General features: G+C 60.6%; 11 protein-coding genes across 11 annotated transcripts; 8 read left to right on the forward strand and 3 right to left on the reverse strand.

The window, feature by feature from the left end:
• Window positions 1-91: 91 nt before the first annotated feature.
• COLE_07467 (uncharacterized protein) lies at window positions 92-2,485 on the forward strand (the record flags this gene model as incomplete). The annotated part of the gene is made up of 5 exons (XM_018423294.2): window positions 92-533; window positions 566-1,205; window positions 1,239-1,302; window positions 1,339-2,043; window positions 2,078-2,485. The coding sequence occupies 5 exons, from the start codon at window positions 92-94 to the stop codon at window positions 2,483-2,485; spliced, it is 2,259 nt and encodes a 752-aa protein (XP_018278604.1).
• A 1,220-nt stretch (window positions 2,486-3,705) lies between these two features.
• Window positions 3,706-4,591, forward strand: COLE_07468 (uncharacterized protein; the record flags this gene model as incomplete). The annotated part of the gene is made up of 3 exons (XM_018423293.2): window positions 3,706-4,011; window positions 4,044-4,261; window positions 4,294-4,591. The coding sequence occupies 3 exons, from the start codon at window positions 3,706-3,708 to the stop codon at window positions 4,589-4,591; spliced, it is 822 nt and encodes a 273-aa protein (XP_018278603.1).
• Window positions 4,592-5,470: 879 nt separating this feature from the next.
• On the forward strand, window positions 5,471-6,133 carry COLE_07469 (uncharacterized protein; the record flags this gene model as incomplete). The annotated part of the gene is made up of 1 exon (XM_018426703.2): window positions 5,471-6,133. One exon carries the CDS (start codon window positions 5,471-5,473, stop codon window positions 6,131-6,133), a length of 663 nt encoding a protein of 220 aa, XP_018278602.2.
• A 2,234-nt stretch (window positions 6,134-8,367) lies between these two features.
• Window positions 8,368-9,167, forward strand: COLE_07470 (uncharacterized protein; the record flags this gene model as incomplete). The annotated part of the gene is made up of 2 exons (XM_018425401.1): window positions 8,368-9,022; window positions 9,073-9,167. 2 exons carry the CDS (start codon window positions 8,368-8,370, stop codon window positions 9,165-9,167), a joined length of 750 nt encoding a protein of 249 aa, XP_018278601.1.
• A 721-nt stretch (window positions 9,168-9,888) lies between these two features.
• On the forward strand, window positions 9,889-11,115 carry COLE_07471 (uncharacterized protein; the record flags this gene model as incomplete). Its single annotated transcript, XM_018427573.2, has 1 exon — window positions 9,889-11,115. One exon carries the CDS (start codon window positions 9,889-9,891, stop codon window positions 11,113-11,115), a length of 1,227 nt encoding a protein of 408 aa, XP_018278600.1.
• Window positions 11,116-11,435: 320 nt separating this feature from the next.
• Window positions 11,436-13,788, forward strand: COLE_07472 (uncharacterized protein; the record flags this gene model as incomplete). The annotated part of the gene is made up of 7 exons (XM_018420855.2): window positions 11,436-11,965; window positions 11,997-12,111; window positions 12,144-12,312; window positions 12,344-12,679; window positions 12,711-12,908; window positions 12,943-13,433; window positions 13,477-13,788. 7 exons carry the CDS (start codon window positions 11,436-11,438, stop codon window positions 13,786-13,788), a joined length of 2,151 nt encoding a protein of 716 aa, XP_018278599.1.
• Window positions 13,789-14,052: 264 nt separating this feature from the next.
• COLE_07473 (uncharacterized protein) lies at window positions 14,053-14,856 on the reverse strand (the record flags this gene model as incomplete). The annotated part of the gene is made up of 1 exon (XM_018427572.2): window positions 14,053-14,856. The coding sequence occupies one exon, from the start codon at window positions 14,854-14,856 to the stop codon at window positions 14,053-14,055; it is 804 nt and encodes a 267-aa protein (XP_018278598.1).
• Window positions 14,857-15,225: 369 nt separating this feature from the next.
• Window positions 15,226-15,441, forward strand: COLE_07474 (uncharacterized protein; the record flags this gene model as incomplete). Its single annotated transcript, XM_018423292.2, has 1 exon — window positions 15,226-15,441. One exon carries the CDS (start codon window positions 15,226-15,228, stop codon window positions 15,439-15,441), a length of 216 nt encoding a protein of 71 aa, XP_018278597.1.
• A 311-nt stretch (window positions 15,442-15,752) lies between these two features.
• COLE_07475 (uncharacterized protein) lies at window positions 15,753-16,711 on the reverse strand (the record flags this gene model as incomplete). The annotated part of the gene is made up of 3 exons (XM_065626548.1): window positions 15,753-16,095; window positions 16,177-16,333; window positions 16,570-16,711. 3 exons carry the CDS (start codon window positions 16,709-16,711, stop codon window positions 15,753-15,755), a joined length of 642 nt encoding a protein of 213 aa, XP_065482165.1.
• A 314-nt stretch (window positions 16,712-17,025) lies between these two features.
• Window positions 17,026-20,333, forward strand: COLE_07476 (uncharacterized protein; the record flags this gene model as incomplete). Its single annotated transcript, XM_018420854.2, has 7 exons — window positions 17,026-17,135; window positions 17,171-17,250; window positions 17,297-17,391; window positions 17,426-17,521; window positions 17,554-17,737; window positions 17,769-18,504; window positions 18,536-20,333. 7 exons carry the CDS (start codon window positions 17,026-17,028, stop codon window positions 20,331-20,333), a joined length of 3,099 nt encoding a protein of 1,032 aa, XP_018278595.1.
• A 204-nt stretch (window positions 20,334-20,537) lies between these two features.
• On the reverse strand, window positions 20,538-25,692 carry COLE_07477 (uncharacterized protein; the record flags this gene model as incomplete). Its single annotated transcript, XM_018427571.2, has 5 exons — window positions 20,538-21,261; window positions 21,308-21,882; window positions 21,917-23,323; window positions 23,364-24,818; window positions 24,868-25,692. 5 exons carry the CDS (start codon window positions 25,690-25,692, stop codon window positions 20,538-20,540), a joined length of 4,986 nt encoding a protein of 1,661 aa, XP_018278594.1.
• Window positions 25,693-27,266: the final 1,574 nt, after the last annotated feature.

Raw genomic sequence — 27,266 nt, forward strand, 5'->3', positions numbered from 1 at the left:
TCGGCTCCCTTTCCCCAGCTTCCAACCTCACACTCTCCTCTGCCTCTCAGCCTACAGAACCTCTTCTCAATCTCTCCTGACAAGTCACACCATGGCGCCCATCAACCTCGCCTCTCTCCCCGCTCCCTCAATGGAGGCCAGACGCAAGTCGCCCCTCCCCTCTCTCGATGTGGTGATGCACTCGCTCACCGAGCTCGACCGGGCCGGCCCTCTGACCAGCACGAAGGGCAGCGCGTTCCTCGTCTCCCCCGTTGTCGGCGCCACGCTCCTCACCTCTGCGGCCAAGCTTGCCAAAAACGCAGAGCCGCCCCTCACAAGTCCCACCTCGCCTCTGGTGTGCCACCCCATTGCCATCGGCACCTCAGCCCCTATGGCCACCGAGAAGGCATTCGACAAGGTCCTCTTCGAGGGGCAGGTGCGCCCCGTCGCCGTCGCGGCCTTTGAGGATCTCCTTTTCCTCGCCCGCATTGCCAAGTGGAAGGTCGCGTATCACGAGGGCCAGCCTTTCAACCGCTCCGAGCAGCTTCCTTACTGTAAATCGGCTCTAAAGCTCAGCTAACATCAGTCGGGCGCGTGGACGAGTCGCTCGTCCGCGAGGGACTCGAGAAGACCATCTCCGAGATCTGGAGCTCTGACGACCCCCGCTCCGCGGCTGAAAGCGACAAGGCGCGCACACTCGCCGATCTCATCGTTTCGCCAACGACCCCGCTCGGAGAGGTGCTCGGCGCACTGCAGAAGGCCTTTGAGCTCTGTACAGCAACGATAGAGCGCTTCGGCGGCGCGACCTTCAACGCCATCCACCCCGACCAGCGCTCGGTCTTCGAGCTCACCGTCAAGCACCGCCCCGACCGCCTCGTCATCCAGTGGCCGGGCTCCCTCGGCCCCGACTTCCTGACGGCACTCACGACCAACGCCGAGACTCTTCGTGAAGCCGACACCGACCCCTGTTTCGTCGACTTTGTTGCATACCACATCGGCTACGAGCTGCTTCGCGCCGGCGCCAAGCTGGACACCAAGGACGCGCGATGGCTCGGCACCCCCGGTTTCCGCAAGGACACTCAGACCTTTGTCTCCCTCACAGATCCCGGAGAGGGACACATCTTCGGCACTACCCGCCGTGCTCGCTGGCTCAAGGGCGCCATCTGCCATGTTGAGCACCTCGAGCGGCCCGGTAACCTTCCTCGCGAGGAGATCGAGTCTTACCGGTAAGCTTTTGCCTTTTTCGCAGCTGACAGCAGCATCCCGTCCATCTTCGAGTTCGCTCGTGTGCGCCTCCACACCGGCAAGTCAGCGCCCAACACGGTGAGTAGATCGCGATACGTTCAATTCTGACGGCAGTACTTCGTTGGCCGCCGTGTCAAGGACTCGACGTCCGGTACCTTCGCCCACGACTTCATCAAAGTCGTCAATCTCACTTCTGCGGCATGCTCCGCGGCGTTCCAGCTAGGTGCTGCCGAAGCCAAGGTGGCGATGGACGGGCTCAAGGCAAGTGAGCAGGTGGCCTACATGCGCGCAATGAGCGGCCACGTCCTACGCAACTACAAGCAGGTGCTGTCAGCTGCTTACAACCTGAACGCGCCTCTGATCGACGACCTCTCCCCGCCTATTCTCAACAGCGACGGCGAGAGCGTCTACCCCCTTATTACGGACAACTTTGAGATCGCCAAGCGCGGAATCGAACTCGCCTCCCTTGGCGGCTTCGACAAGGTTACCTTCGACGGGGCGAGCGACAGCTACCCGTCCAAGTGCGTGATCCTCCAGATCTCTGTCGCCAAGGCCCTCGAGCTCGTCCACCTCGCCCACCAGGCTGGTCTCATCACCTACATGTCCGCCGGGTTCAAGTTCGTCCACATCGCCGACGCCGTTTACACGGGTGTGGACGGTATCGGGATTGGCGGCGCCCAGATCCTCCGATACATGGACGCCAACACGGGCCACCACGGCCCCTACACGGAAGAGTTTATCGACCGGATTGACCACGAGCGCGACCAGGCTGCTAACAGCATCCGCGGTCGTGGCGTCAACCTCCTCTGCCGGCTTGACGTGAGCTATCGTCCCCCGCTCTTGCTAACCCCAGCGCATGTTCTATGAGGGCTCCATCACGGCAGACGAGGAGGCGCTCCGCACGCCCCTCTTCGAGGCGCTGCGCGACGTCGACGAGCCCGCGATTGAGGGCTTCCTCAACAACCCCGTCCTGGCCGACATTCTCGCAATGGAGGACGACGGTGAGAGCCCCATGCTCGGCAACGCGCGCCGCCTGCTGCGCGGTGAGGTGCTCCTCAAGACCCGCCAGCCCGAAATGGAGGCCCAGTGGGCCAAGCTCGTGCGCGACCTCACGGCGCTCCTCAAGAACCCAGACGAAGAGGTCCTTGCGGGATACTACCGCTCGCAGCCGTGGACCGCATTTCGCGAGGCCTACGCCAAGACCATGCGGACGACGCGCGGAGACCGCCTGTACACGGTCAAGTCCGCTCCTCACGTCTAGCTCATTGATCATCGCTTGTACCTGTACATTGACACTGCCAGAGGACTATACGAAGTGTAGTTGGTAGCATTTGCCAGATACGAAAAACCCATGCACACCTGTCCGTTCAGCCGTTGTGCAGCATAGTCGTGCCACGTACGACCGCCCCTAGGTTGCCTCTTCGGCTGCTTGACATGCCAGCCACATTGCCTGCCAGGATCACTATCAGCAGCATTAGAAGAGGTCTAGATTCTCGCCACCGCAGCCACGCCTCCATCGTTGTGACGGTGAAATGCCAGCAGCGTGAGAAGCTCGGAGACCCCGACACCTCTTGCCACCTGACATAGGCAATCTGAGTTTGGCGCAACATGCATGTCTCTATTCGGCTCCGATTATCTATTTTGAGCCGCTCAGACATCACGAGAACGTCATGTGCCGCGGCGTGGAATCTGAATCTTCGAGCGGAATGCATGCAGACCACAACTACCGCGTACCTCATTCACTCGCCACTGCCATAAATACATTATATGTGCAGGGTGGCCAGATCATGGAGTGTGGGAGCGTGAACAGAGCAGAGTAGGCGCCAGCCACGACCACCACGATCACCTAGATCCGATGGCGCCGGGATATGCACCGCTCTCGCGTCTCAACACCTGCTGTGCCTTGCCGACGCCTCTGATGCCACCCCAATCAACTCCCACCTGCTGAACAGCATAAACGGCTGAGCGCGAGCTGCGCCAGGATGCGGAACGGATTGAGTTCGGCACCGCTTCACACCGCTCTCCGAGCTTGGCATTCTCGACAGCCGAGAAGGCATGGCTGGTGCCGGGCGCACAATGAGCTGTGCCTTGGCGAGGCATTCATGCGCTCATGGGACTCGAACATCTATGCTGCACCTGGTGCTACACACGCACAGCGGTAGTCAGAAGCACTGGGATCGCCCGGTGCGCGCAACTCCTGTTCACCTCGTATTGCGGTGCCGAAGACGGTGGCGCGATTATTTTGTGTGGAGCGCCAGCCGAAGTGTCAGCCTGCTGTTCGCTATGTCAGCCGAGACACGGCCCGGGATCGTCTCACTGGGGCTGGCAATAGTCGTCAGTTCGATTTGACTCTCACGGGGTATATAATCCTGCTTTGCCTGGGCCCTCTCATCACCACTCACCCTCTCACCTTCTTACCCTCTCACTCTTTCATCTTCGCGCGCTCTGCTTGTCCCTCCCTTAGCCTTGTCCACACTCACAATGCTCTCCACCCTTCTAACCACCCTCTTCTTGGCTTCCACGCTGGCGATCCCCGTCGACATCGAGGAGCGCAACAACGGCCAGAGCGGTAATGGCAAGCCCCTGAAGGAGTTTATCGCCGAGCTCTACGCCCAAGTCAACCCAAACGATCGCAACAACCTTCTCGGTGACGGCTTCACCTTTGATTTCCTTGCCGCCGAGAGCTTCGGCGGCGGCGGCCGCGACGGTGGCGTGATCCTCGCCGACAACACCCAGTTCCCCGGTGTCGTCGGGAACGGCCTTTCATGGCTCGTCGGTTTCCTCGGCGTACGTCTATTATCGTTCTCAGCTCACCCCAGCCCTGCGGTATGGTTGCGCCACACAACCATCCGCGCGCGTCAGAGTACCTCTTCAACATCGCTGGCCCCCCGCTCGCGGCCACTACGTTCCTCGAGAACGGCAGCCCGATCTTCAACGGCCAAGTCAGCGCCGGCGAGGTCATCGTGCTCCCGCAGGGCAGCGTGCACTTCGTCACCAACACGGGCTGCGACCCGGTCTTCATCACGGCGGGCTTCAAGTGAGATTGACTTTGACCGCGGCTGACAGCAGCTCCGAGACACCCGGCGTGGGATTCCTCAGCTCGATGTACACGTCGTTTGACGAGCAGACGATCAACGCGGCCTTCGGTGCCGAGGGCACGGTGTTCGACCCTGCCAAGATCCCAGGCGCGGTGAACCTCGGCCATGCAGAGTGCCTGAAGAAGTGCGGTATCAACCCCGACACGTTCAGCATCAACGGCAAGGTCAGCAACAAGGACCTTATGAAGAAAGCGTTTGCGGGATTCCTCAAAGCCGAGGGATTCGACTTCAACGGCTACAGCGCCGACGAGTTCAAGCAGTTCAACTGAACTGTCACTCACCCGAACATTGCCAAGGACAATATTAATAGTACTGTTTTGAATGTGTATATTGCTTTTATAAGTGACGGACTATGTCATACTTGTTCCCTGATGTCCCGACAGGTGTGGCGAGTCGGTTGTTCTAATGAGATCGCCTTTGTGACGCTGCTGATCCATGTGTTGACAAGTTCGGCGGATTGTGTAAGGCAGCACCGCGTCCACGAAAAGCGTTAGGCGCCTAAATGGGCTGTGCCCCTCATGACGAAGACAAACTATGCATGCATTTGATGACTCGTCCAAACTAAGCACAATATCTTACGAGTTCCTTTAGCTATAAACTATGAACCTGCTAGCGCATGTGCAACACAGTCAGGTGATAGTTCTGATGGATAGCTGATAAAAAACGCAGAACAGGGAAATATCCCACGCCCCGAGTTCCGCAAGAAGACGCCGGATGCATGCAGCCGCGGACCTGCACCAAAAGTATGGCGCGGCATGTGTAGACTGGACCGCGCCGATGGGGGATCCCTTGCCAGCGCCGGACATGATGCTACCATCGTAAGCGCAAACGCCACCTGACGTCGGCGATGACTCGAACATTCATTGCTCGCTCCATGTTGGCCACGTACACACCACATTACGAGGGCTGAGTGTAGATGTCTCACGTTCCCTTCACTGCTCGAGACCACCCGAGTCACCTGACCTGTATTAAAGTCTGCTTTTGTCTTCACACTCTTCCTTCTCCATTTCTCACACTCCCACTCTCCTTCATCTTCGTTGCCTCTCCCACTGCTCTCATCGTCGACTGTCAACCACCCGACTCTTATAACTGTTCCCCAACCGACCTCCTGTTCTCGGCTGTGCCCCCCTCTCTTCCATCTCCTCGCCATGGCTGCCCCTGTCTGCCCCAGGCCCAAATCAGATTCTTTCCAGGCTAAGACACGCTCCGGCACCAAGTCTGCCAACTGTTCTTCTTCCGGCAGCGCGTCCTCCAGCAGCGTCGTCACTCCATTCACCGACCAGCCGAAGGGTGTTCAGGTGACGCCCATCATCTTCATCCAACCCAAGCTCCACGCACCGCCCACCATGGCAGAGTGGTACCTCCAGCACCTCAAACACTGGTACGATGAGTATCATAAGCTCAATAAGAACGAAAGCGTGGAGATGGAGGAGGTGGTGCGCCGCAAGACCCACGCCGCCGAGATGCACAACTACTACCTCGAGCGCTTTGCCCATCTCACCGGCCGCCCTTACCCCTATCCTCCGCCTCCGCGATACTTTGATCCCGACACGGCCGACCTCATGCTCCTTCCCGACATGCACGGATACTACCTTGGCAAGTTCGCTTGTGATTACGCTTGCTCTGTCGGACTGCCTATGCCGACCCATGTCATCCCGGTCGACTGGGTAGATGCGGCCGCGCCTTCCGGGGCGGACATGCCTCCTGTTCATCTTGCGGAAAGCCCCACGCCTTCTGAGGAGTGGGATGCGGAGCGTTACCCCGAGGCGGCAACTCGCCAGAGCATGCCCTCGCGCCCCCGCCCGCTGTGAGCCTCCAGTCCCAACTGTACGATTACTAACGATCAGGAGATATGCCTAGGCTCTTATCTCACCGACCTTCCTCGCCGCCAGCTTCGTGAGGGCCGCCATCGTCACCACTGCTTTATAGACCCGCCCATATCCTCCATTGTTGTTGCTTAGCTTCCAATGCATAGGGTGGATTCACAGAATGGGATGAGAACGGTGAGGACATCTACAGGTGATGCCAGTACACTGGAGCAGCTTCACGTGGTGAAAGCGATGCAGCGGGAACACCTGTCAGCCTGTTGACGTTGGTTTTCGTTCCCAGGCCTTGGTGATGGGTGCGGTGCAGCGATGCGAGGATCCGTTGGTTCTGACAGGATGACGTGTTCACTGACGGAAGCGGTGTGCGGACCTTGCAGACGTCCTGTCTGTTTCCCATCCGAGTCATGCACATCAAAGTTGCACGACGCAGAATAACCTGGCCCTGCAACGGTACGAGCGAAGCATTCAAAATAATCTGGCTGCATGCCTCATTTCACGTGTTTCACAACGCAGATCACAACATCTCCATCCGTGTCACATCACCATATCCCGCTACCATAAAGCCGGGGAAGCTCCGGCGCGCCGACAGCAGCGAGCCGGATCTCTAAAACCCGAATCAGCCTCGCCTGGTGGTCCGCCTCAAGGTTGGCCGCGATCAAGTCGCCACGAAGCCCGCCAATCACAGCCTGCAGCCGCCCGACTTCGTCCCGCGCCGCTGCGGTTGCCGCCTCGGAGAGCGCCGCGCGCCGGAGCGCCTCTTGGGCCCGGGCGTGTTCAGCGCTCACGTGGTCCATTGCCTTCGCGGCGAAGGCGTGCAGTTTCGCCACGAGCGGCATTAGGTCGCGCGAGGATTTGGCGGAGACCGGGGTCGCCGAGCCCAGCTTTAGTTGTGAGAGCTGGGTTTGGAGCTCGTCGTGCTCCGCCAGGACTTGCGGAGCATTGTGGGTCTCGGCGGGGAGGGTGGGGGCAGAGGGGGTTGTGGGATTTTCAGACAGAATTTCGGAAGGGATTGCTGGGTCAGTGGGAGTGATGGCACTTGGGGGGGCGGGGAACTCGGGGATTGAGGTGAGGGGAGCGGTTGATTGGAGCGAGGGCGTGCCTGTATGTGAGGGAGTCATGCAGAGGTCGAGAGGGAGAGGGTCGGGGGTGGCGGCGAGCTCGGGAGGGGTGGTAAGCTCGAGTGTGGCGAGGTCGGATGTGTTGGCCTCCGACTGGGGCGATAGCTCGAGGGGTTCTGTCTCCGCCGAACCATCCTGCGGACGGGGGAGAGCTGAGTTGTCCGCTACAGGCGATGGAGGACGCGTCGTGATCGGAGTGTTCGTGATCGGAGTGTTGTTCGCGGGCGTGGGCGTAGCTGTTGAGGGAGGGGTTGACATCACGATTGCAGCCGGGTGGGTGGTGCGAATGTTCTCGGCCGCGGCGATGAATTTTGCTACGGCAGCAGTGGTAGGCTTTGCAGACGCAGCTGCGGAAATACCGGGAGGACGGCCGGCAACGACACTAGCGTAGGAGAGTGGGGGAGAGGCGAGCATGGCAGGGGAGGTGGCGGCGTATAGAATGTAGACCGTGGGATAATGGCAGGTGGTGGGGGTTGAGGGGCCGACAGTTGAAAACAGCCGAACGGGAAGTGTATATAGGAGCATGCGATTGCGCAACCGAGGTCGAGGATAAAGGCAGTAGCCAAGGGTAGTGAGTAAACGTCTGCGTTGCTCGAGACTTTATGGAATACGGCAGCCGCTGGTTGGGTGGCGATTTGGAGTGGCGAGCATCACGCTCGCAGGGGACGGTTGATGGCTCAAACGGATGTATGGTTCCGGATGCGCGAGCAGGGGTACACTCCGTCTGTCCCCTGTTGCTTCGTCATTGGTGATGTGAGAGCGTGTTAATCGTTATAAGTTTGGTGAATATTCTGTCCCGTTCAGGCCAGCAGAGACAACATCGTGATCCCCTCAACTTCGCATCGAGGTGCGACGCATATGTGTGTTATTGCTACTCGTCAGTATAGTCAGTTGCGTTCTGCTCACCTATTGGTCGTACGTCTGGGATGACAGAGCCGGTCCCACCGCATCTAATCACCAAGGAGGGACAGCCAGCTACGCTTGGATGCAAACGTCCCGCCATCCACCCGCCCTCATCAATAAACGCATTTAACTAAACCCACCAGTCACCCACCACATCCCTTCTATTAGGCCTCTTTCCTCAGCATTATTCCCAACAACATGCCCCTTTTGCCCAACATTATCCTGCGCCCCACGATGCGCCACACCGCACTCCTCCGCAAGGAGAACAATGCTCTCATGGCCGAGAACGCGCGGCTGCACGCCGAGCGCGCGGTCTTCACCGACTTCGAGGGTGGCGAACTCAAATTGTTTCGCGAGGCCAACGACTCCCTTGTCGCCACCAACCTCCGCTTGGAGAAGGAGCGGGACACCCTCGCTGCACAGCTCAAGAGCCTGGGTGGCGTGGCGGTCATTGAGGAGGTCCGGGAGATGCGCAACGCTCTCGCCCAGGCTAACCAGCGGGCGATGGAGATGGATTTCGCGATGGCGATCAAGACCTCCGAGCTTGAGACTGCGCGAAATGAAATGACGCGCCTGCGGAAGGAGGTCGACAGTTTTCGTAAGCTATGTAGTGAGATGGCGCGTCGGCGGCGGCCTGACGACGGTGTATTTTACGACTTCACACATCTCCTCAATACTCCAAGCCGGCCCACTCCTATCCCGAACAAGGACTCACACGACCACATCATCGTCGGGAAGGCGCCTACCTTCAAGCTTACCACCAAGCCCGAGCCACCAAAGCAGCGTCAGAGAAAGCCACTCGCCACTAGCACCCCTCGTAGCACCAGCTCGTCTCCTCCCGACGGTCCTGACTGTGCCAATCAAGCGACTCTTGCCCCGTCACCTCGTCCAAGCTTTCCTCAGATCGCTCCACGCATCTGGAAGCCCCTCCCTCCGCTCCCCAGCCCTTCTTCCTCACCTTCAACAAGGCAGCAGAAGCCAATGCTCGCCACCTCTAAACCCCTCCCCTCCACCCCGTCGGCCTCGGCTTCCACCCGTACGACCGGCCGCGCCAGCAACACCCCCATCTCACCCTGCTCCACAGACAACGCTCTTCGCCCACCCCCTACCCCTCCGCCTTCGTCTCTCAGACCGGCGCAACCAGCTCCTCTCCGATGCATGCGAGACACCCATCTGCCGTCTCGACCCCACCGATCCCATCTTCGACTACCTTGCGTACGCCAGCAGTATCGAGGGCACACATGGGGCCCTCACGCCACCCCCCCACTGCGTCGTCCCTGGTGGCGGGTTTGATGTGCGAAACGTCACCATGATGGGCTAAGGAGATGCTGGGAGGAGGCGTAGGGCTGTGAGAGCTGCAGACATCAGCGTTGAGTCGGGAGTCTGTTTAACGTAGTATCACAATATTTCTGTCAATGTACACCCAGCTACCCATGGAGGCGCGTGAAGTTGTCTCTCACGAGGCCAGTCGTTCACGTAAGCTCCTTCGCGCCCCCAGCCTGAGGCTAGTGCGGGACACAGTTGCTCTGAACATCAGCCTCAAGCATGGATATAGACTCCATTGTGCCTTCTTGACCCCATCGCCCAGCCTCCCACTCCTTCTCCCCCCTGTATAAATATCAAGACCCACCCTCCCACATCCACCTCTTCACCTTCCTTCTCTCAAGCCCCCCTCTCATCCACTTCTCTTTCACCCATTCACCCAGTACACCAACAGCGATGACCGTCGACTTGTCCGATGCCACCGACGACAGAGACGTGCCCAAGTGCAGCGCAACCGATGGCCCTCACGAGCTCGCTACTCAGCCTGCCGACGAGGTCTCTGAGCCTGTGCCCGCCGATCTCGCTACGTCCGAGCCTGCAGCTCCCATGCCCAGCGATCCCCAGCAGACACCTCACCCGACCTCGTTACCTGTGAACGACACTCGGATGGCACCGGCCTTCCACGCCGGCCCTTACAAGGCCATCACATCCGCGCCCCCAGCTCTGGATCCCCCCGCTCGTCCACACGGCACTGTATCATGCGCCACTCCTCTTTCCCAGCCGCCTTCCTCGTCGACCGCCTTGACACTCGCCGCTCCTTTTGGTGCGCGGGGTGCGTTCGTTGCGCCAACGATGGCAGCGGGTGCCTTCGTCGCGCCAACGATGGGAGCGTGGCGCCCAAGCCCCCTCAACCTGGCCAACCCCTGGTATGGACAGCAATACTCGCACTGGGCCGCGCCATACCCTCATCATGTCGCCAGTGGTTCCGGCGCAGTCTACACTCAAGGCCTAGGCCTGCAGATGAATTGCTACCCGCAGGCTTACCAGAGCTTATCCTCCTCCAATACTCGCAACGGCCAGACAACACGGCCGTCCGCCAGTACCGCCGCGATACCCTCGAGCGTCCCTGACAGCAATGATTGCACCGAGTGCGCGGAGACAATTGCTGGGCTCCGAAGCGAAATCGATTCTCTCCGTGATGAAGTAGACGCCTTACGCCTCGATATCTCCTGCGAACGCCGCACACATCGCTCGAGGTCCCGCGGCGAGCAGTACGAGAAAGCCGCGCACGCCGAGACAAGAAAGGCGTTGCAGCGCGAGGTCGCAGCGCACGCCCACACACAGGCGGCACTAAAGCACGAGTTGGCGGCACACACTAAAAGCGAGGTGGAGGGCCGCCGGGGGCGCGAGGCTCTCGACCTCCTTCATAAGGAGCGCGCGGCGCACGAACAGACCCGCTCCGAGCTGTACGAAGCTCGGGTACAGAACGAAGAACTCAGGGCCACGTCGACGCGGCAGCAGACCGCCCAGCTGATCAGCCAGCTCAAGATGGCCGAGGGACGCCTACGCGAGGAGTTGGTGCGACGACAGGTCACAGAGGACGATCTTCGTCGCCGCCTGGCGGCCGCCCACCAGTTCAACCCCCCTCCGAAGCGGCCTGGCGGGAAAGGCTGGGGGGCTTGAACGACTTGCGGTATTATACTGTGGTGCGCCAGGGCTATGTACGCCTGCCGGCCCGAGAAGCGCTTTGGTGGGTCAGTCCGAGAGTTCAAGTCCTTGTAGTCTCATGTCGTCGTCTCATGTAGTCTTATTATGTTTCCCACGTGGACGTTGGTGGACGGGTAAACCTGTTGATTTCTCACCGGTTCCGGCTATGACGCGGGCCGCGTGCTGCGGTCTCAACGCCGTGCATCCTCCAATCTCGCCCTCCTCATCTCATCTCACCTCTCCCCATCTCTCTCACGCTCATCAGTCTTTCCACCACTCTCGTTCCATCTGGTGCGATGCAGGTCCTAGCGCCCGAGACGCGCGCGGCACTGCAGGTCCGCCTCAAATCCGCCCTCAACACCTACCTCGCGCACCGTACCGGCGTGCAGCGCGCCCTCACCGCCGGCTTCGTGATCTACTGCCTCGTAGCGGCCGGCGCAAACCTCACAGGCAAGGGTGCCAAGGGGCTGGCGGAGCGCCAGTCGGGCTCAAAGGGCCGCAAACGGGGGAAGAAGGGCAAGGCGAGCGTTACGGATCCCGAGTTCCACGCGCGCCTCAAGAAGCTCCTCCGCATCGTGATCCCCGGCATCCGCTCGCGCGAGGCCGGCATGCTCGCGCTGCACACGTGTTTTTTGCTCGCGCGCACAGGTCTGTCGCTGTACGTTGCGGAGCTGGACGGCCGCATTGTGTCCAGCCTCGTGACGGCGCAACCGCGCCTCTTCCTCATGAACCTCGTGCGGTTCGCCCTCATCGCCATCCCGGCTACCTACACCAACAGCATGATCCAGTATCTCCAAAACGAGCTGAGCTTGGCATACCGCACCCGGTGAGTTGAGCTGCGAATACGCTGATCCCAGCCTCTCGCGCCACCTCTTGGAACAGTACCTCGACTCGGAGGAGGCGGGCGGCGACGACTTCAAGATGTACTACAAGCTCGCGAACCTCGACGACAGAATCAAGAATGCGGACCAGGTTGGTGCGGCTGCAGAATCCGCTGACGCCAGTACCTCACTGTCGACGTGCAGCAGTTCAGCAACAAGCTCGCGGAGATCTACAGCAACATCGCCAAGCCGGTGCTCGACGTCATCCTCTACAACTACCAGCTAAGCCGGAACGTCGGCGCCGAAGGCCTCGTCCTCTTGACCGCGCTGGTCCAGCTCTCCGCCCAAGCGCGTGAGTCTCCTATTTGACATTGCTCACCCAGTGCGCGCCATCACCCCCCCGTTCGGCGAGTACGCGGCGCACGAAGCGACGCTCGAAGGCGAGCTGCGCTTCACGCACTCGCGCCTCCTGGAGAACGCGGAAGAAGTCGCGTTCTACCACGGCGAAGAGTTTGAGAAAAACGTCATCGAGCGCGGATACTTTGCGCTCGTGAAGCACGCGAACCGCGTGCTCCGCACGCGCGTGTGGCACGGCATGGCCGAGGAGGGCGTGATCAAGTGGGCGTGGGGCAGCTTCGGGCTCGTCATCTGCGCGCTGCCCGTGTTCCTCGGCGGCGCGCTCGGCCTGGACACCGGCAGCCTCGGCAGCCGGACGGAAGGTAAGGCCTGCGCTTGCGGCGCTCACGCCAGGCTTCGTCACGAACCGCCGCCTCCTCCTCTCGTCGTCGGACGCATTCGGCCGCGTCATGTACTCGTACAAAGAGCTGGCGGAGCTCGCGGGATACACGTCGCGCGTCTCGGACCTCCTGGACGCGATGGACGACGTGCGCGCGGGCAAGTACCAGAAGAAGCTTGTGTCGAGCGCGAGCGTGGAAGAGAATGCGAAGAGTACGTCCGCCCCTTTGTCTGATACTGATACCAGTGCTGCGCGGGCGCGGGAAGATCATCGAGTCGGACGAAATCCGCTTCGACAGCGTCCCCCTCATCAGTCCCAACGGCGACGTCCTCGTCAAAAGCATGAGCTTCCACGTCGAGCCGGGCAAGCACCTCCTCGTCGTCGGCCCGAACGGGTGCGGCAAGTCGTCGCTCTTCCGCATCCTCGGCGGCTTGTGGCCCGTCTACGGCGGCGTCGTGTACAAGCCGCCCGAGCACGAGTTCACGTATATCCCGCAGCGGCCGTACTTGTGCGCGGGCACGCTGCGGGACCAGATCATCTACCCCGACTGCGCGGACGACATGGCGCGCCGCGGCGTGAGCGACGCCGACCTCAAGCGGCTGCTTGATGTCGTCGAGCTCGGGGGGATGGTGGAGCGCGAAGGCGGGTGGGATGCTGTGCGCGAGTGGCGCGACGCGCTGAGCGGAGGGGACAAGCAGCGCATTGCGATGGCACGGTTGTTCTACCATAAGCCGAAAGTGAGTGTTCAGGGGAAGGGAGAACGGCAAGCGCTGACCGCAGTACGCCATCCTCGACGAGTGCACGTCCGCCGTCACGCTCGAAGTCGAGAAGCGGATGTACGAGCACGCGACCGCGCTCGGCGTCACGATGATGACTGTGAGCCACCGCCCGTCCCTGTGGAAGTACCACTCCATGGTGCTCCAGTACGACGGCATGGGCGGATACATCTTCACTGAGTTGGATGCGGAGCGGCGTCTTGCGCTGCAGGAGGAGAAGCAGGAGCTCGAGCAGCGCCTCGTCGAGGTGCCCAAGCTTCGCGCGCGTCTCGAGGAGCTGCATGGCGTCAAGCGCCAGCAGGGGCTGCGGGTTTAGTGGGGCGGCGGAGTGTGTAGAGGTTGTACAGATGAATTGTGTACTGACTGTGTGGGTGGCGCTGAGGAACGCTGACGAACATGTGCGACAGGCTCATATACAACAGCGTCGTGAGTTGCTGTACTGAGCGCGTCCACTGCACCAGTTCTTCGCAACGACCACCAACATACAGGGCACTAGCACATGTGGTGCTGACTATAGGACTAGCTGTATACACGGCCGTATGGCCTTTCGCCCTCTCTACATCCATGTACTGCACGCGTCTTACACAAACTGCCCGACTCTACTCTCGAAAGGGCGCGAGACTCTGTCCTCAAAGGCGGTACGAGACGTGCCCTCGGAGCGCACAAAGATGCCACTAGCCCCGCCGACCGATAAAGCTGAACGGACCGAGTCGTTGTTGACGTCAGGAAACGCCATCATCGTGCGGCGGCGCACAAACGGGTCGTAGTGACACTTGGCCTTGCGGCCGACGCTCGGCTTGATCGCGATAATGCTGCATCGGCGTCCGGTGTGGTCGGTCAGGACTGCGAGCTCGCCACTCGCTTTACCGGAGGGAAGGTTGGAGTCATCTTCCTCCGGCACCGCGAGGTCCGAGACTGTCGCGTGCTCGGGCATGAGCGCGTGATACGTCTGCTGTCTGAGGGAGCGGCTGCGGTGGGGCGGGTTGATTGGAGCGCGGAGCGTTTGTTGTTGCTGTCCCGAGTTCTGGGAGAGTGGCTGTGACGCCATGTTGTTGAGCTGACCGGCCGAGCGGGACGCAGAGAGGGTGCGCGTGTGCTGCTGGGCTGTGGGGTTGGGCGGAATCTGCGAGGGGTGAGAGAGTGACGAGCGCGAGACATGCCCGGGCCGAGGGTTGCGGGCGGGGACGGTAGGATGTCGCTGAAGAGGAGGAGGCTGGGGGAGAGGGCCGAGTTGGAGAGGAAGGTGGGTGATGCGCAAAGATGCGGGCTCGACGCCTGCCGGGGGAGTGGGAGCGGGGCGGCCTGGGACACGGAAGGAGGAGCGTGTTGGGCGGATGGGTTGGCTGGCTGAAGTGAGCACAAGACAACCATGGAAGCAGCACATGGAACATGGAGAGAGGGAGAGAGAGAGAGAGAGGTGATGATGATGAAGAAGAAGAGAGAAGTGATAACGACCGAGTAGCTGAATCAAATGGCTAGGGAGTGATGAATTGGTGAAACATACCCTGCGCAGGGCCGGCAAAAGACATTGTTGCGATGCACGATCGAGTGAAGAACGGCGGCGACAGGGAGGAGTGGGGGAGTGGTGGTGAGCAAGTGAGATGAAGAGTCGACTATCGACGAGGAGAGAGAAAGAGAAAGATGAGAAAGAGAGAGAGAGTGACGATGAGTTGAAGAGAGATCGAGAGAGAAATGATGGTGGATGATGAACGAGGGAAGGTGACCAGATGGAGATTGTCTCCACAGCAGCAGCATGGCCTCACGGTTCGCCACTTTCCTTTACAACACACCATCACTCTCTCCTTCAGCTCGCCCTCGCGAGTCGTCATCCACCCTCGCGTCCACCACCACCGGCCTCGCCATCGGCGCTCCTGCTCACCGAGGCCGGGGTGGCATCGCCGACAGAGACTTGCGCGGGGCGTGGCGCGGCGTGGAACGGCGATGGACGAGACGCGACAGGGGCTGTTGAAGGGCACTAGTGTGGCACGGACCGCCACTATTCTGCGCCACCCCCGCTTGGACCCATGTGCTTGGCCAAATCCGCACCATGATCGGCAGCGACACTCTGCGACTCGCCATGATACTCCACCGAAGGTAGCTATCACCACGATCACCACAAAAGACGCTCAAGCCATCATACACGCTTGCACGCGCACGGGTCAACAAGCTTCAGCGATGATGCGGGGAGCGAGGAGGGAGCGTGCAGGCCTCATGTTCTCACCCCTCCCTGCAGACATTGGCGCGCGCCGCACGCTTATCACCAGCGTGGGCTCTTGGACGTCAGATTTCCGAGACCTGCCAGAGAGTCCCCGGCAGCGCCCGCAGAAGAAGTCCTCTCCTCAACTCCGCTATCTCGGTTCTCTGCTCACGCTGTTCGAATCCTCCCGGCTCCTCTCCTCTCCATCTCGCCCTCCCGCTGAGAGGATGCCATACATGCAATGCGTTACACAATCTGCCGTCAGCTCCTCCCTCCTTCATCACACATACCTTCGTCGCGAGACCCAGAATCTTGGCCCACCGGTTGTTGGGCTCGTTGCTCAGCTCGGCCGACACCACACCGTTGATACGTGTGCCGAGCATCTCGCCCTTGCTGTTGAGCAGCACACATGCGTTGTCGTCAAAACTAGAGTTAGCTTTGGCATGGTCCGCGCTTGTCTTTGATGCGACCCGTGTTTGGTGTGCTTCGCCGCTCCGCCACACTCACCGGATCACCCTCCCGTCCGGCCGCGTAACCTCCTTCTTCGTACGCACGATCACTGCCCGGCGCACGTCTCCCTTGCGCACCTTCTGCAGCGCAGGCGCGCCGGGCGTGAGCTGCGGCACTGGGCGCGCCTTGTTCACGACGCAGACGATCTCGTCACCTGGTGTCAGCGTGGCTCGAGCAGCACCATTTCTCTGGGCAGAGTAAAAAGAGCCGAATAAGCGTTTCCGCAAAGCGGAAGAGCTTCAGATAGTGTCTCTGTCTCCAATTCTCCAACCCGGCTGTGTCGCGGACTGAATGCGGAAGGCCACAGGCCGAGGAAGGTGGAAGGCCCAGCTCGGCTCCATTCACCGCCCTCTACCTCTTTTCCATCGACTCTCTGCAAACGCTACGCACCAACAGTCCCGAACCCAGTCGACTTGTGCCTCGTCTTGACCTTGAGGACGTTGACACACTCGGCGAGGGTCGCGCCCGAGTTGTCGATGACCGTCATGCGGCCCTTGAGGCCGATCATGCGCAGCGCAGCAGAAGGAAACATGGCTAAAGCTGGAGCCAGAGGAAGGGAGGGTCGAGGGGGAGCGCGCTGTGCTCGGCGTCGGCGTCGGTGAACGGAGTGTACGAGTTGCGCGGGTGATCGCGATCCGACTTTTGCTCACAACCACCACAGGCGGCGGGATCAAACTCGCGTGGCGCACCGTTCTGACGATCTCTGGACAGATCGCGTTATTCCACCCCCCCATGTATATCGAAAGCAACAATCTCGGACGCGTTCATGACGCCCCCTCCAGAGAAGACTGTCATATTTAATCCACTCTCGCCATCATCCGTCTCCTTCGAGCCATACGCACGGCCATGGCGCCCTCTCACCCAAAACTCGTTTGGCCGCGGTCAGACGGTCGCGAGGACCGCTGGCCCCACTCCACCCAGCCCCAGAACTCGGGCTGGTTCGAGAAGCTGAGCCCGTAAGTCGCCGCCGCGTCGCCCAAGCTGACGCAAGTGAGGACTCCAAGTACACGCTGTACGGCGAGAAGGTCGGCAAGCACATTGCGGAGAACGTGCTGGGGCTACAGGGCCTTCGTGAGTGTCGAATAGCCCGCAATCGGTACCGATTGCTCATAGTCAGACAAGCCCAGGATCGACATGCCCCCAGGATACGCGCTGTTCCGGCACAAGAAACCGCAGCCGGACAAGAGCATCCGCGAGGACGTCTACCTCTACGTTGAGTCGTCGTGACGTCCCCCGCTGACTCCAGGGCTCGCCTGTGTCCAAGTTCCGCTCGCCCAACGAGTTCATCGAGCATGCCGTCTGGCTCTTCGATACCAGCAAGAGCCTCAAGGACCACAGCACTGTGAGTGGGGTGTCGTACGACGCTGATCTCAGTGTGAGTGCAAGTACAACTCCAAGTCGGCGATCGCGCAGGAGAAGAAGGCATCGACGCCCGCGAAGCGCGCGAACGATGGTTCGACGCCCGGCTCCAAGAAGAGCCGCGTCGAGGAAGACGAGGTGCACGACGCTGTCGTCGTTCCCGAGCGGACTATTGACCAGCTCACTAAAAGACGATATCGTGCGTGTGCGCCCTTCATCGCTGACGGCAGGCAAGGGCGAACTCGTCTTCTTCCGCATTCACACTATCTCACCCCCCAAGGGCAGTGACCTGCCCGAAGTCACCCACTGGCCAGGGCTCATTGCGACGATTACACAGGCGTCCAAGGTTGACGAGAACGGCAAGCCCGTGACCACGTTCAAGCACAGCATTCGCCCGCTCGGCATGTTCTCCAACGCCAACATGAACGAGGTTGTCAAGTACACATCAGAGTTGCTGCCCTTCTCCACCAGCGTGCAATTGCTGGGCGGGGCGCAGGGATGGACGAAGATCGGGCGTGAGAGTTCTCGAGTTCTCCGTGAGGGCATCGAGCGCGAAGCTCAGATCGACATTCCTTCCCACCAAACTGAGATCGAGGGCACCAAGCTCGAGGAGCGGTGGAAGCGGCGATGGGGCGAGCGCATCAAGTTCTCCGACATGCCCAACAGCTGGGACCGCGCAGTGCTACGTCTTGGTGTTGCCCTTAGAATGGCTCGGAATATTGCCTCCTGCTGGGCCCACACGGACATGTTTGAGACGCTGCCTCGCGGCACTGCACTCACACAGGCCGAGCTGAACGACATCCAGAACCGCAAGAAGAACCTATACCAGGGCGCTTGGTACCAGGGCGAGCGGCTGTGGATGGATGACGTCGTGCGCCTTCGCAAGAACCGCAAAGATCTGCCCGTCGACGTGCTCCTCCCTCCAAGTCCGGGCGCCGAGGACCGCGGCGTCTTTCTCCGCATAAGGTAAGGACGGTAGGGGATGAAGCTTACGCAGAATTATCGCGCTAGAGAGCCAGACGGCAGCAGACGCAAGTACAACTGTGTGGCGCTGCGTGATCTATGGTGACATCTACGAGCTAGCGAACGCTTATGCCCCGGGTGCGCCACCAAACTGGCCAGCCCCAAAGGGGTTGCACTACCGCCGTTTGAACAAGGACGGGTTTGAGGTCTCAGTTGACCTCTTTGACGTCGCCGGACGAGCCTACCCCGACCTCATGGAGAAGAACTCGGCGTGGTTCTACGACCCCAACGTGCCAGAGAGTGAGCGAAACGGGCGAGTGCCGGCCAGCGACGGCATCCTGGAGATCATTGGGTTGCGACCGGCCTCGCGCCCTTGCGAGTGCTCCGTGTGGAAGGGGGACCTTTACGTCATGGTCCGTGAGGCGACAGCAGATGTCGAGCGCTCAACCCGCGAGCACTACGGCAAGCTCCTGGCGAAAGCGCTCAAGTATCCGTCCACGCCTGTTAATCCGCCAAATGGGGCTCTCTCTAACGGTTCGTCATCACACGGCTCGAGCAAGACACCCGTATTCCAGTGCAACGTCGTCGACGTCACGATCACCCCTTCCCTCGGCAACAGGCTGCAGTCTCCAACAATTTCGGCTGGGCCAAACCTCAGGCCTGCACTGGACATTGCTGCCTCTCACCTGAAAGCCGGGCGGACCGTCGCGTTCCCAACTGAGACGGTGTATGGGCTTGGCGCGCACTCCCTCGACCCGAGTGCAACAGCCAAGATCTACGCGATCAAGAATCGCCCCTCCGACAATCCATTGATCATGCACGTGTCCTCGCTGGACATGCTCCAGCGCCTCCTCCCACCATCTTATCAGCTCAGCGAGCTGTACCACGCCCTCATCGCAGCCTACTGGCCCGGACCACTCACTCTCCTCTTCCCCTCCGCCACGCCCCCACCTCCACCCGCACCACAAACGAACGCGATCCGCATGCCGAACCATCCCCTTGCGCTGGCGCTCATCGCCGCAGCCGACCTCCCCGTATCGGCGCCGAGCGCCAACTCCTCCGGCCGCCCATCGCCCACGCGCGCCCAGCACGTCGTGCACGACCTCGACGGGCGCGAGGGCCTCGGCTGCATCCTCGACGGCGGCCCCTGCGGCGTCGGTGTGGAGAGCACGGTCGTAGACGGTTTGGGGTGGCAGAAGGGCGGGGGCGGCGTCGTCAACGTCCTCCGCCCCGGCGGCCTCGGCGTCGAGGACATTGCGCGCGTGGTCGCGCAAGTCGACGGCCGGCCGGACGCTACCGCCATCCAGCTCCAAGGCCGGCCGTGGGTCAAGGGGCAGGCGGGCGGGGGCGTGCCGAAGCCCACAGACGACAGCTTGCCCCCCTCCACGCCCGGCATGAAGTACCGGCACTACTCGCCGACCGTGCCCGTGCAGCTGCTGCTGCCGTCCAACGTGTTCCCGCGGCCGCCGGTCGTAGGTGCCACGACGGACGCGGCGGGCGTCGTGCGCGCGCTCGTGGGTGACAAGCGCGTCGGGCTGCTGCATTACGAGGGCAGCCCGTTGACGAAGGCTCTCGAGGGTGTTCCGCTCGAGCGCCGCAGTCTCGGGCTGGACGCCACCAGCGCCGCACAGCACCTCTTTGATGCCTTACTTGACCTCGAGAGCGCCGGCGTCGATGCCATCCTCGTCGAGGGATGCAGTGACGACGGGCTCGGGCTCGCCGTCATGGAGCGTGTGGGCAAGGCTGTGGGCGGGGGCGGCGTCACGGGCGGGCTGGATAACGGGCAAGTGAGCACGCCTGGGTCCGAGGGGCGGTTCTGGGTCCAAGTGTAGTGTATCGTAGAGCGTCAGTACAGTTGCTGTTGAGATATCCTAGGCATTCCGAGTTGGCATGCAGTGCATAACGTAGGCTATATGGTGACAGGTAACGGAGATACAGTGGCCTCTAGGGCGTAGGGGGGGGCGATGTAGGGTGTGAGTTGCGGAAAGCAGATGAAGGTGCGACAAGCACAAAGATGGTGAGATGCCGCGAAACGATTAGAGCGGTGATGCCGAGTTCATGCGTGGAGGCGAGTTCTCGACGCTTGAGGTCAAGCCAAATGGTGGCGGAATCGAGATCGGCAGACCGGGGCTCAAAGGCGGGCTGCCCTCAAGCCCCTCTGGCAGAGTGACGGCGCGCTGGGCGGCGGCGAGGATCTCGTCTGCTGACGAGCGTTTGCTGGTCCGCCCGCTGGCCTGTGCGCGCGCAAAGCTCGCCTCGAACGGGTCGGACGACGAGCTCGTAAACGCCTCAGAGTGGTTGTCCGAGATCATTGGCGACGCAATCGCGGCTCTATTGTGCGGGGCGGCCATGCGCGACTCAGCGTCTAGCGTGTCGACAGTGAGCGCATCAACAACTCGGTTGGTCAAGTGCTCCACGTCGTCCGTGTTCCTTGCCGCCGACCCGAACGCGTCCTCGGCGGTGACTGACGCGTCGGTTTGCGCCCACCTGTCGGCGCCAACCTCCTTGAGCGCGTCGCGCACATCGCTAGATTCATCTTCGACCAGAATGTTGACGATGCGCTGGATCATGGCGGGCACGGGCAACGTCTTGTCGCCATAGAATGCGCCGAGAATAAACAGGTCGGCAATGGCCTGCGCGAGACCCAGACGGACGTCGATAATGTCGCTTGCAAGTCGCATCAGCGCTGGCATGAAAAACTCTTCGAAAGCGCGTTTGTTGGGCGGTGGCCGCATGAACTCGCGGAGACAACGGACAAACCTGCACCTGTCAGCCATGTGCAACTCAATCACCCAATGCGACTTACGTCAAGCGTTGCCTGTATCTCGGAGAATGAGACAGCTCTAGCAGCATCTCGTAGAAGGTGGAAGCGGAACAGTGGCTGCGCTGCACGATGTCGTACGTCTTCGGGATGGCATATGTTGCTGCGTCACGTACAGCAGCAAACTTGTCGAGGAGCGCCGAGCGCATCATGTGCAAGACTAGGGCCACTTCGTCATGCTCGCGGAATGTCTCCAGGAAAGACGGGATGTGGAGTGCCAGCTGCTCGCGCGCACGCCAGCCGCCAAGCTGGTCCTCTTTCCACGAATCGGACAGGCGAAGGAACGACTGCCAACCAAGTGCGGGGGGCAGCCGGCATATGAGCACATCGATGTGTTCAAAAATCCGTTCGCGCACATCATCGTCCTGCTTGAGGCATAGACGATAGACGGGCAGAATGTCCTCAGCCACCTGATCGGGGTTGAGAATGTGTGCCAGTTCGTGGAGGAAGGCGGCCACGGTGCGGAACACCCGCTCACCCCCACGCTCGATGATACGCTTGAACAAGCCTCGCAGCTCGTGCCACCGGGTGGAGCCCAGAGTCAGACAGACACCGGGGAACTATTGTCAGACGGGTCGGGTGTTTGAAACTCACGTTGTAGCTGGCCACGACGTCCCAGTCACTATCCTTTCCCTCGCTCTCGCGATCATCGCAGTAAATGGTGATAAGCTCGGTTGGCGGGCCCTCCGGATCGGCGTCGAAAGTGAAGATGACCTCTCCCAGGACCTCTAGGGCCGCGTATCGCACGTTGTCGCCACTCGCCATAAAAGTTTTCATAGCTTGGACAGCAAAGTGACGGCGGGCGGCGTCCAGCGGAATGCGCTTGCACAGAGGCGCCAGACAAACGCACGCGGCCTGGCGAACTTGGTCATCCTCGTCGTTAGCGTAGAGTTCGAAAACGGGAAGGAGGCGTTCAATGGATTCGTCAGGCGCAGCTTTGATGACAGCGGCCATGGCGACAGCTGCCTCCGCTCGAGTGTTGACATCACCATCCAAACCACGAATGACCTCGTCGACGAAGCCGTATGTTTCGACTTCGCACGGCGAGTACATCTCCGAGACAGATCCAATGAGGGACAGCGAGAGAGCCCTTCCGAGGGCTGCCTCGTGAATCATCTGCTGCCGGAACAGTGCTTCGTCGCGAACGCGGTCGATTGTATACTCTTCGTCGTCGTCGCCAACGACCTCGACAGAGTTGTCGAATAGCGACTCGGGAACTTCGGTTGACAGCATGCCCATGCCTAATACGAGGCCATGCAACAACTCCTGCTCGATCATATCCTTGACAGTGCTGCCAAAGGTCCGGATAACGTGTGAGTGAGGCCCAGTCTGAGACAGGAAGGTCTGAAGTCTGTCCTCAGACTCAGACTCGGACATGGAGCCCCATGTCTCTGGTGTCACAGGACCGTGGCCGCGCAGGCGGGAGATGATGGCGACGATACCCGCTCGCACAGGGTCAGCCACAGCGGGGTTGTGGCTTAGAAGAAGTGTACCAAGCATAGGGCGGAAGAAGTCAACGGTGATCGCAGGCGCTTCCACCACCTCATACTCGCTGTGCCAGAGCTTGTCGCTCTCATTAGTCAGGATGGGTCGCTTGGGCACATCGTCGTCATCGAGATGCGCCATAGAGACACTGGTAGGAGCGGTCGTCTCAGTGTCGGTCATGTGGCTGGCGGAATGAGCTGTGTCGGTGCTCTGCGTCCTGCTTGCACCTTCTGAAGGCCGTACGGGATCGGGATCCTCTTCGGGAGTCGAGCCTCCATCCGTCGCTTGATGCGTTTCAGTGGCCTGCGGTCCGTACACGGATTCCGATTGAGCTGCAGCCGCCGTCGCGAACATGGCCTCGAACTTGTCGCGGGGCATTTCGCTTCCAGGCGTCTTAATAACGTGATCGAGCTGGAACACGCTTTCTGGCATGTTTTCCGGATCTTCATCTTTTTGAGTCACCACGGGTGGCTCATAGTTAACAGGTTGCTCCGCATTAGCCACCACCTGGCAAGTCTTGGCCGTTCAGCGCACATAACTCAAGCTAGACACTCACTGTGAAGAAATACCACAGGATGCGGTGGAGGTCGGCAGCAAAGGCCTCCTTGACGGACTCGTCCTCGTCAAGTGAAAAGCCGGTGACGAGCGGCAGGACATACTCGACCGACTCGCAAGGGTCCACGTCGCCGAGAAGGTCTCCGAGCACGCGCGCCGCATACGCCCGATGAAAGGAGTACTCGCTTCGACAAAGAAGGAAAATGCGCTCCAGCGTCGACAGACCATCGTCGTCAAAGGTGACGTCCGCTTCGATCTGTGGGGCCACATCTCTAGGGAGAAGGTCTCCCTCGTCAACGAGTCCGCCTGGGAGGGGGAGATGCTGAGTGGGGGGATCTTCTGTCGGTACAGGGAGTGGCGTGTCATCCAAAAGGCAAGCCCTGTGGCTTGAGCGTCCATATTCTAGCTTGGATAACTCGACAGGCCCCTCGTCGTCAGCATCGTCCTCGATCGCGTTCTCATATGCCGCATAGGCCGGGGAATCGAATGATATGCGCTCTGGGGGAGGTGGAGAGGAGATAGCCGGCGAGTTTTGCTCTTGCGGCAGCGATTCTGAGGCCTCGTCGCCAGCTTCGTTCTTCTCTTCAGACGCGGCGACAGTGATGGCCAAACCGGAGGAGAGACGGGCGCGCGTATCAAGGGCCTCCTGAGCAGACCGCGCGCGCCGAGGACCATTGGGGCGGATGGCGGTCGGTGACCGAAAAGCTGCAGCAGCACTCAACGCCCCTTGAGTATCTTGGCCTGGCAACACGATGGAGGGGTGCACAGCCGACATGGCAAGGTCGCTGTCGAGCGTGAGCGAGGCATCGGGCCGGCGGATGATGGCGGTCTCAGAGAGCCGGCGAGGGAGATGTGATGTTGAGGAGAGTTCCTTGCCAGAAATGAATGGGGGAGCCAGCTCTGGGAACTGGTTGATGAACGAACAAGATCTCTCACCCCCCCGCGATCTCCTCCCATTGTTCGTGGTGGGTGGCAGGGAAGGTGACGTCTGTGGCCGGGCCGGACCTGGAGATCCTGAAGCCGCCACCCGAGATCGACTTCGGCTCCCTCCACCTGGGCTCCCCGGTGCAGCCGGCAGCTGCCCCTCGTTGCCAGAGTCGGGCGGCGTGTGCGATGTCGAGGGCGCAAGACGTGGGCTGGTCGTTGGGCTCCGCGACGATGATCTATCGGAACGAGATGAATGTTGCGATGATGCAGTGGGGCCAGGGCGCGGTGCCTGGGGCACGCGCTGGTTGGAACCCGAGCTTGAGCGGTCCACAGCACAAACGGGCGATTCACCGAACATTCGTGGCATCGGCGAGTGGGGAGGCGATGACGACAAGCGGCGCGTTGTCTGGACTACCGCCGGCGAGAAGGACGGCGTAACGTACGGCGAGACGGGGGCTGATGGGAACCTCGATACCACGGGTGGCTGGGGTGGGAAGTTGACCACAGACTGGGCATTTGGCGCCGGCCACTGGAACAATGAGCGACACACAAACAAAGAATTGCAGCTAATTACTCACCACACTGTCCCATGCATGGACCCCATCATCGTCGCCATTGTCGGCTGATGAGGATTCGATAGATGGACGGCGGTTGAATTCCTCAGTGGGCGGCTGATGCAGAGCGTCGCCCATAAGGCGGGGGGAGGAATGAGAAGGAGTCGAGCTGATGATGTTGACCTCAACTGGACAGTCGATGGGCGGCGGAGTGGATCCTCGCCTGGTAGGCGTCAAGGACTCTCCTGATAGCCGTCTGATGTGATCTGCCTCGTGCTCGCCTGTGAGCAGTTGCGACATGAGCTCGTCGCGGCGCGCAGCCAAAACTTCACTGCTGTCCGAGCCATCGTTGCTCGACGAGCGCGAGCTGTGACTTGACTTGTGTACGGACTCTTGAGACAGCCGCTGGATGACCCGAATTTGAGGTCGCTGGAGGAACGTCTCCACAGCAGTTGGCGCAGACTGTCTGCTGCCGGCGGAAAGTGGTGGCACGGCCGTGTCGTCTGCCGATCTGGCGGACGACCCAAGCGATTGAGAAGGCGAGGAAGTCGCAGGCTGTATGACGGTGGGAGTAGACGGGGATTGAATGCCCTGCAGAGCACAGTCTGTCGGGGTAAAGTCCGCCGGGGGATTGAAGTCTTCGGGAGGGGGTGGGGGGCTGGTTAGTGATGAATGTCGGCGATGGTGGCCGCGCGTCTGATCCGGTGTGGGAGTTGCTGAGGTGCGAGACGGTCTTCGCTGTGTCGTCTCGAGCATGGGAGGACGGGGTCGCGAGGAAGGAGGTGGCGAGGCCGCAGTTGGGCGTGGCCCGCGGTCTAGCGGATCATCCGCATCTTCCCTTGAAGCCATGGTGGCAGGGGCGGGACGGTGACAACGACGACTGCTACAATGGCGGTCGACGACGAGTTCACAGCGAGTATTGGAGCATTCAGATGATGGCGCCAGGGGAAGGGGCCTCGAGATCGCGGGCAGCTGGAGTGAAAGGCTGGCTGAGCAATGACCGAGACAGTCAAAGAGGTCACAAGAGCGGAGCGGGGGAGGATGCTAGTGGGACCAAGAGCGTGCAGTGGGGCCGGCCACGAAGGGGGATTGAATGTGCGGAAGGAGCGGCGACGGGGCAGAGTTAACGTTGGGGAAGGGGGTGGGGATGGTGGATGAAGAAGGGAGGGCGGCGCGCAAAGGGCGAAGGCGGGGGCAAAGGGGCGATGGAGTCGTGTTATGACGATTGCTTCGAGGGCGATTATGACGCCGAGGCCGAGGGCGAGGGCGGAAAATGAGAATTGGACGTTTGGAAAGAGAGTGAATGCAGCGGGTGAGTGCTGAAGACGGAGGGGAGTGTTGTTGACGAGGGCGGGGATGTCGATGAAGAGGAGGGAGCGAGTGACAAGCGCGTGTTGATTAATGGAGGAGGGGGAGCCGAGGACGAGGACGGGGGTTGAATGGCCTCCATGGTCAAAGGAAAGGAAGCAAATCCTAGATGCCAGGTGGAGTCATGCCCCCAGCCCCCGACAAATCTCTTCTAATTCATTAATAGCGTTAATAGCATTCCTCTAATCTCCCTGACTTGTATGTGGATACTGACAATGACTATGACCATGACTATGATTATTATTAGGTCAGGCTCACGCTGAATACTGTAGACGCAGCGGCTTCCAGGAATGCTCCAGGAATGATGCTGCTTGAACGCATGAACCACCTGCTCCAAACTCCAAACACACGACTGCAGGCTGCAGGACCACACGAAGCCCAGCTGCCACCCGCTGCTCGCTCAACTGGTGATGCCTGAGCTGCTTGAGCTACTCTCTACATCACACTTGATGCAATCACGTCTGGCCACGATACAATTTTCCAGACCCCACGATCAACTCTGCAGAACCCGCTGATTGCCGTCCCGCCGCTCTTGCCGGACGCACACGCACACACTCATCGATCCCATCCACCGTCCACGGCCCGACGGCATAACCTGCCTTATTACCGGCACTCCTGCACAGCTAGCTAGCAGCAGGTACGCGTGCATCCCCCCGGGTCCTGGGGACAGAGGTTGATTGATCCTGGGCTCACACAATTCCGCACAGTGCCCAACGACAATCGGTCATCTTGGCAGTCTCAATGCGCATCATTGGTCATGCTGGCGTCGTCGGACATGACCACCAGCACATGTACAACTCGATGGGGCTGACAGCTGTGCAACTGGCAGCATGACGGCACTGTAGACGAGCTCACGGCGTTCGTTTGCGTGCGGAGCAAGAGTGGGCGGGACAGCGCGGCGCGGGTATGAGTGCACATTCAAACTTTAGTGGGATCGGCGGCTCGGCGGGACGGCTTCGGCCGTTCGGAAAGCCAAGAATGTGCACGCGGGCTGATCATCAGGGCTGTCGATCTCGTCTGGACGATCTGGACGTTCCAGACCGCCGCCGCGAGAT

This window comes from Cutaneotrichosporon oleaginosum (assembly GCF_008065305.1).
Source record: "Cutaneotrichosporon oleaginosum strain ATCC 20508 chromosome Unknown ATCC20508_contig07, whole genome shotgun sequence".
NCBI lineage: Eukaryota > Fungi > Basidiomycota > Tremellomycetes > Trichosporonales > Trichosporonaceae > Cutaneotrichosporon > Cutaneotrichosporon oleaginosum.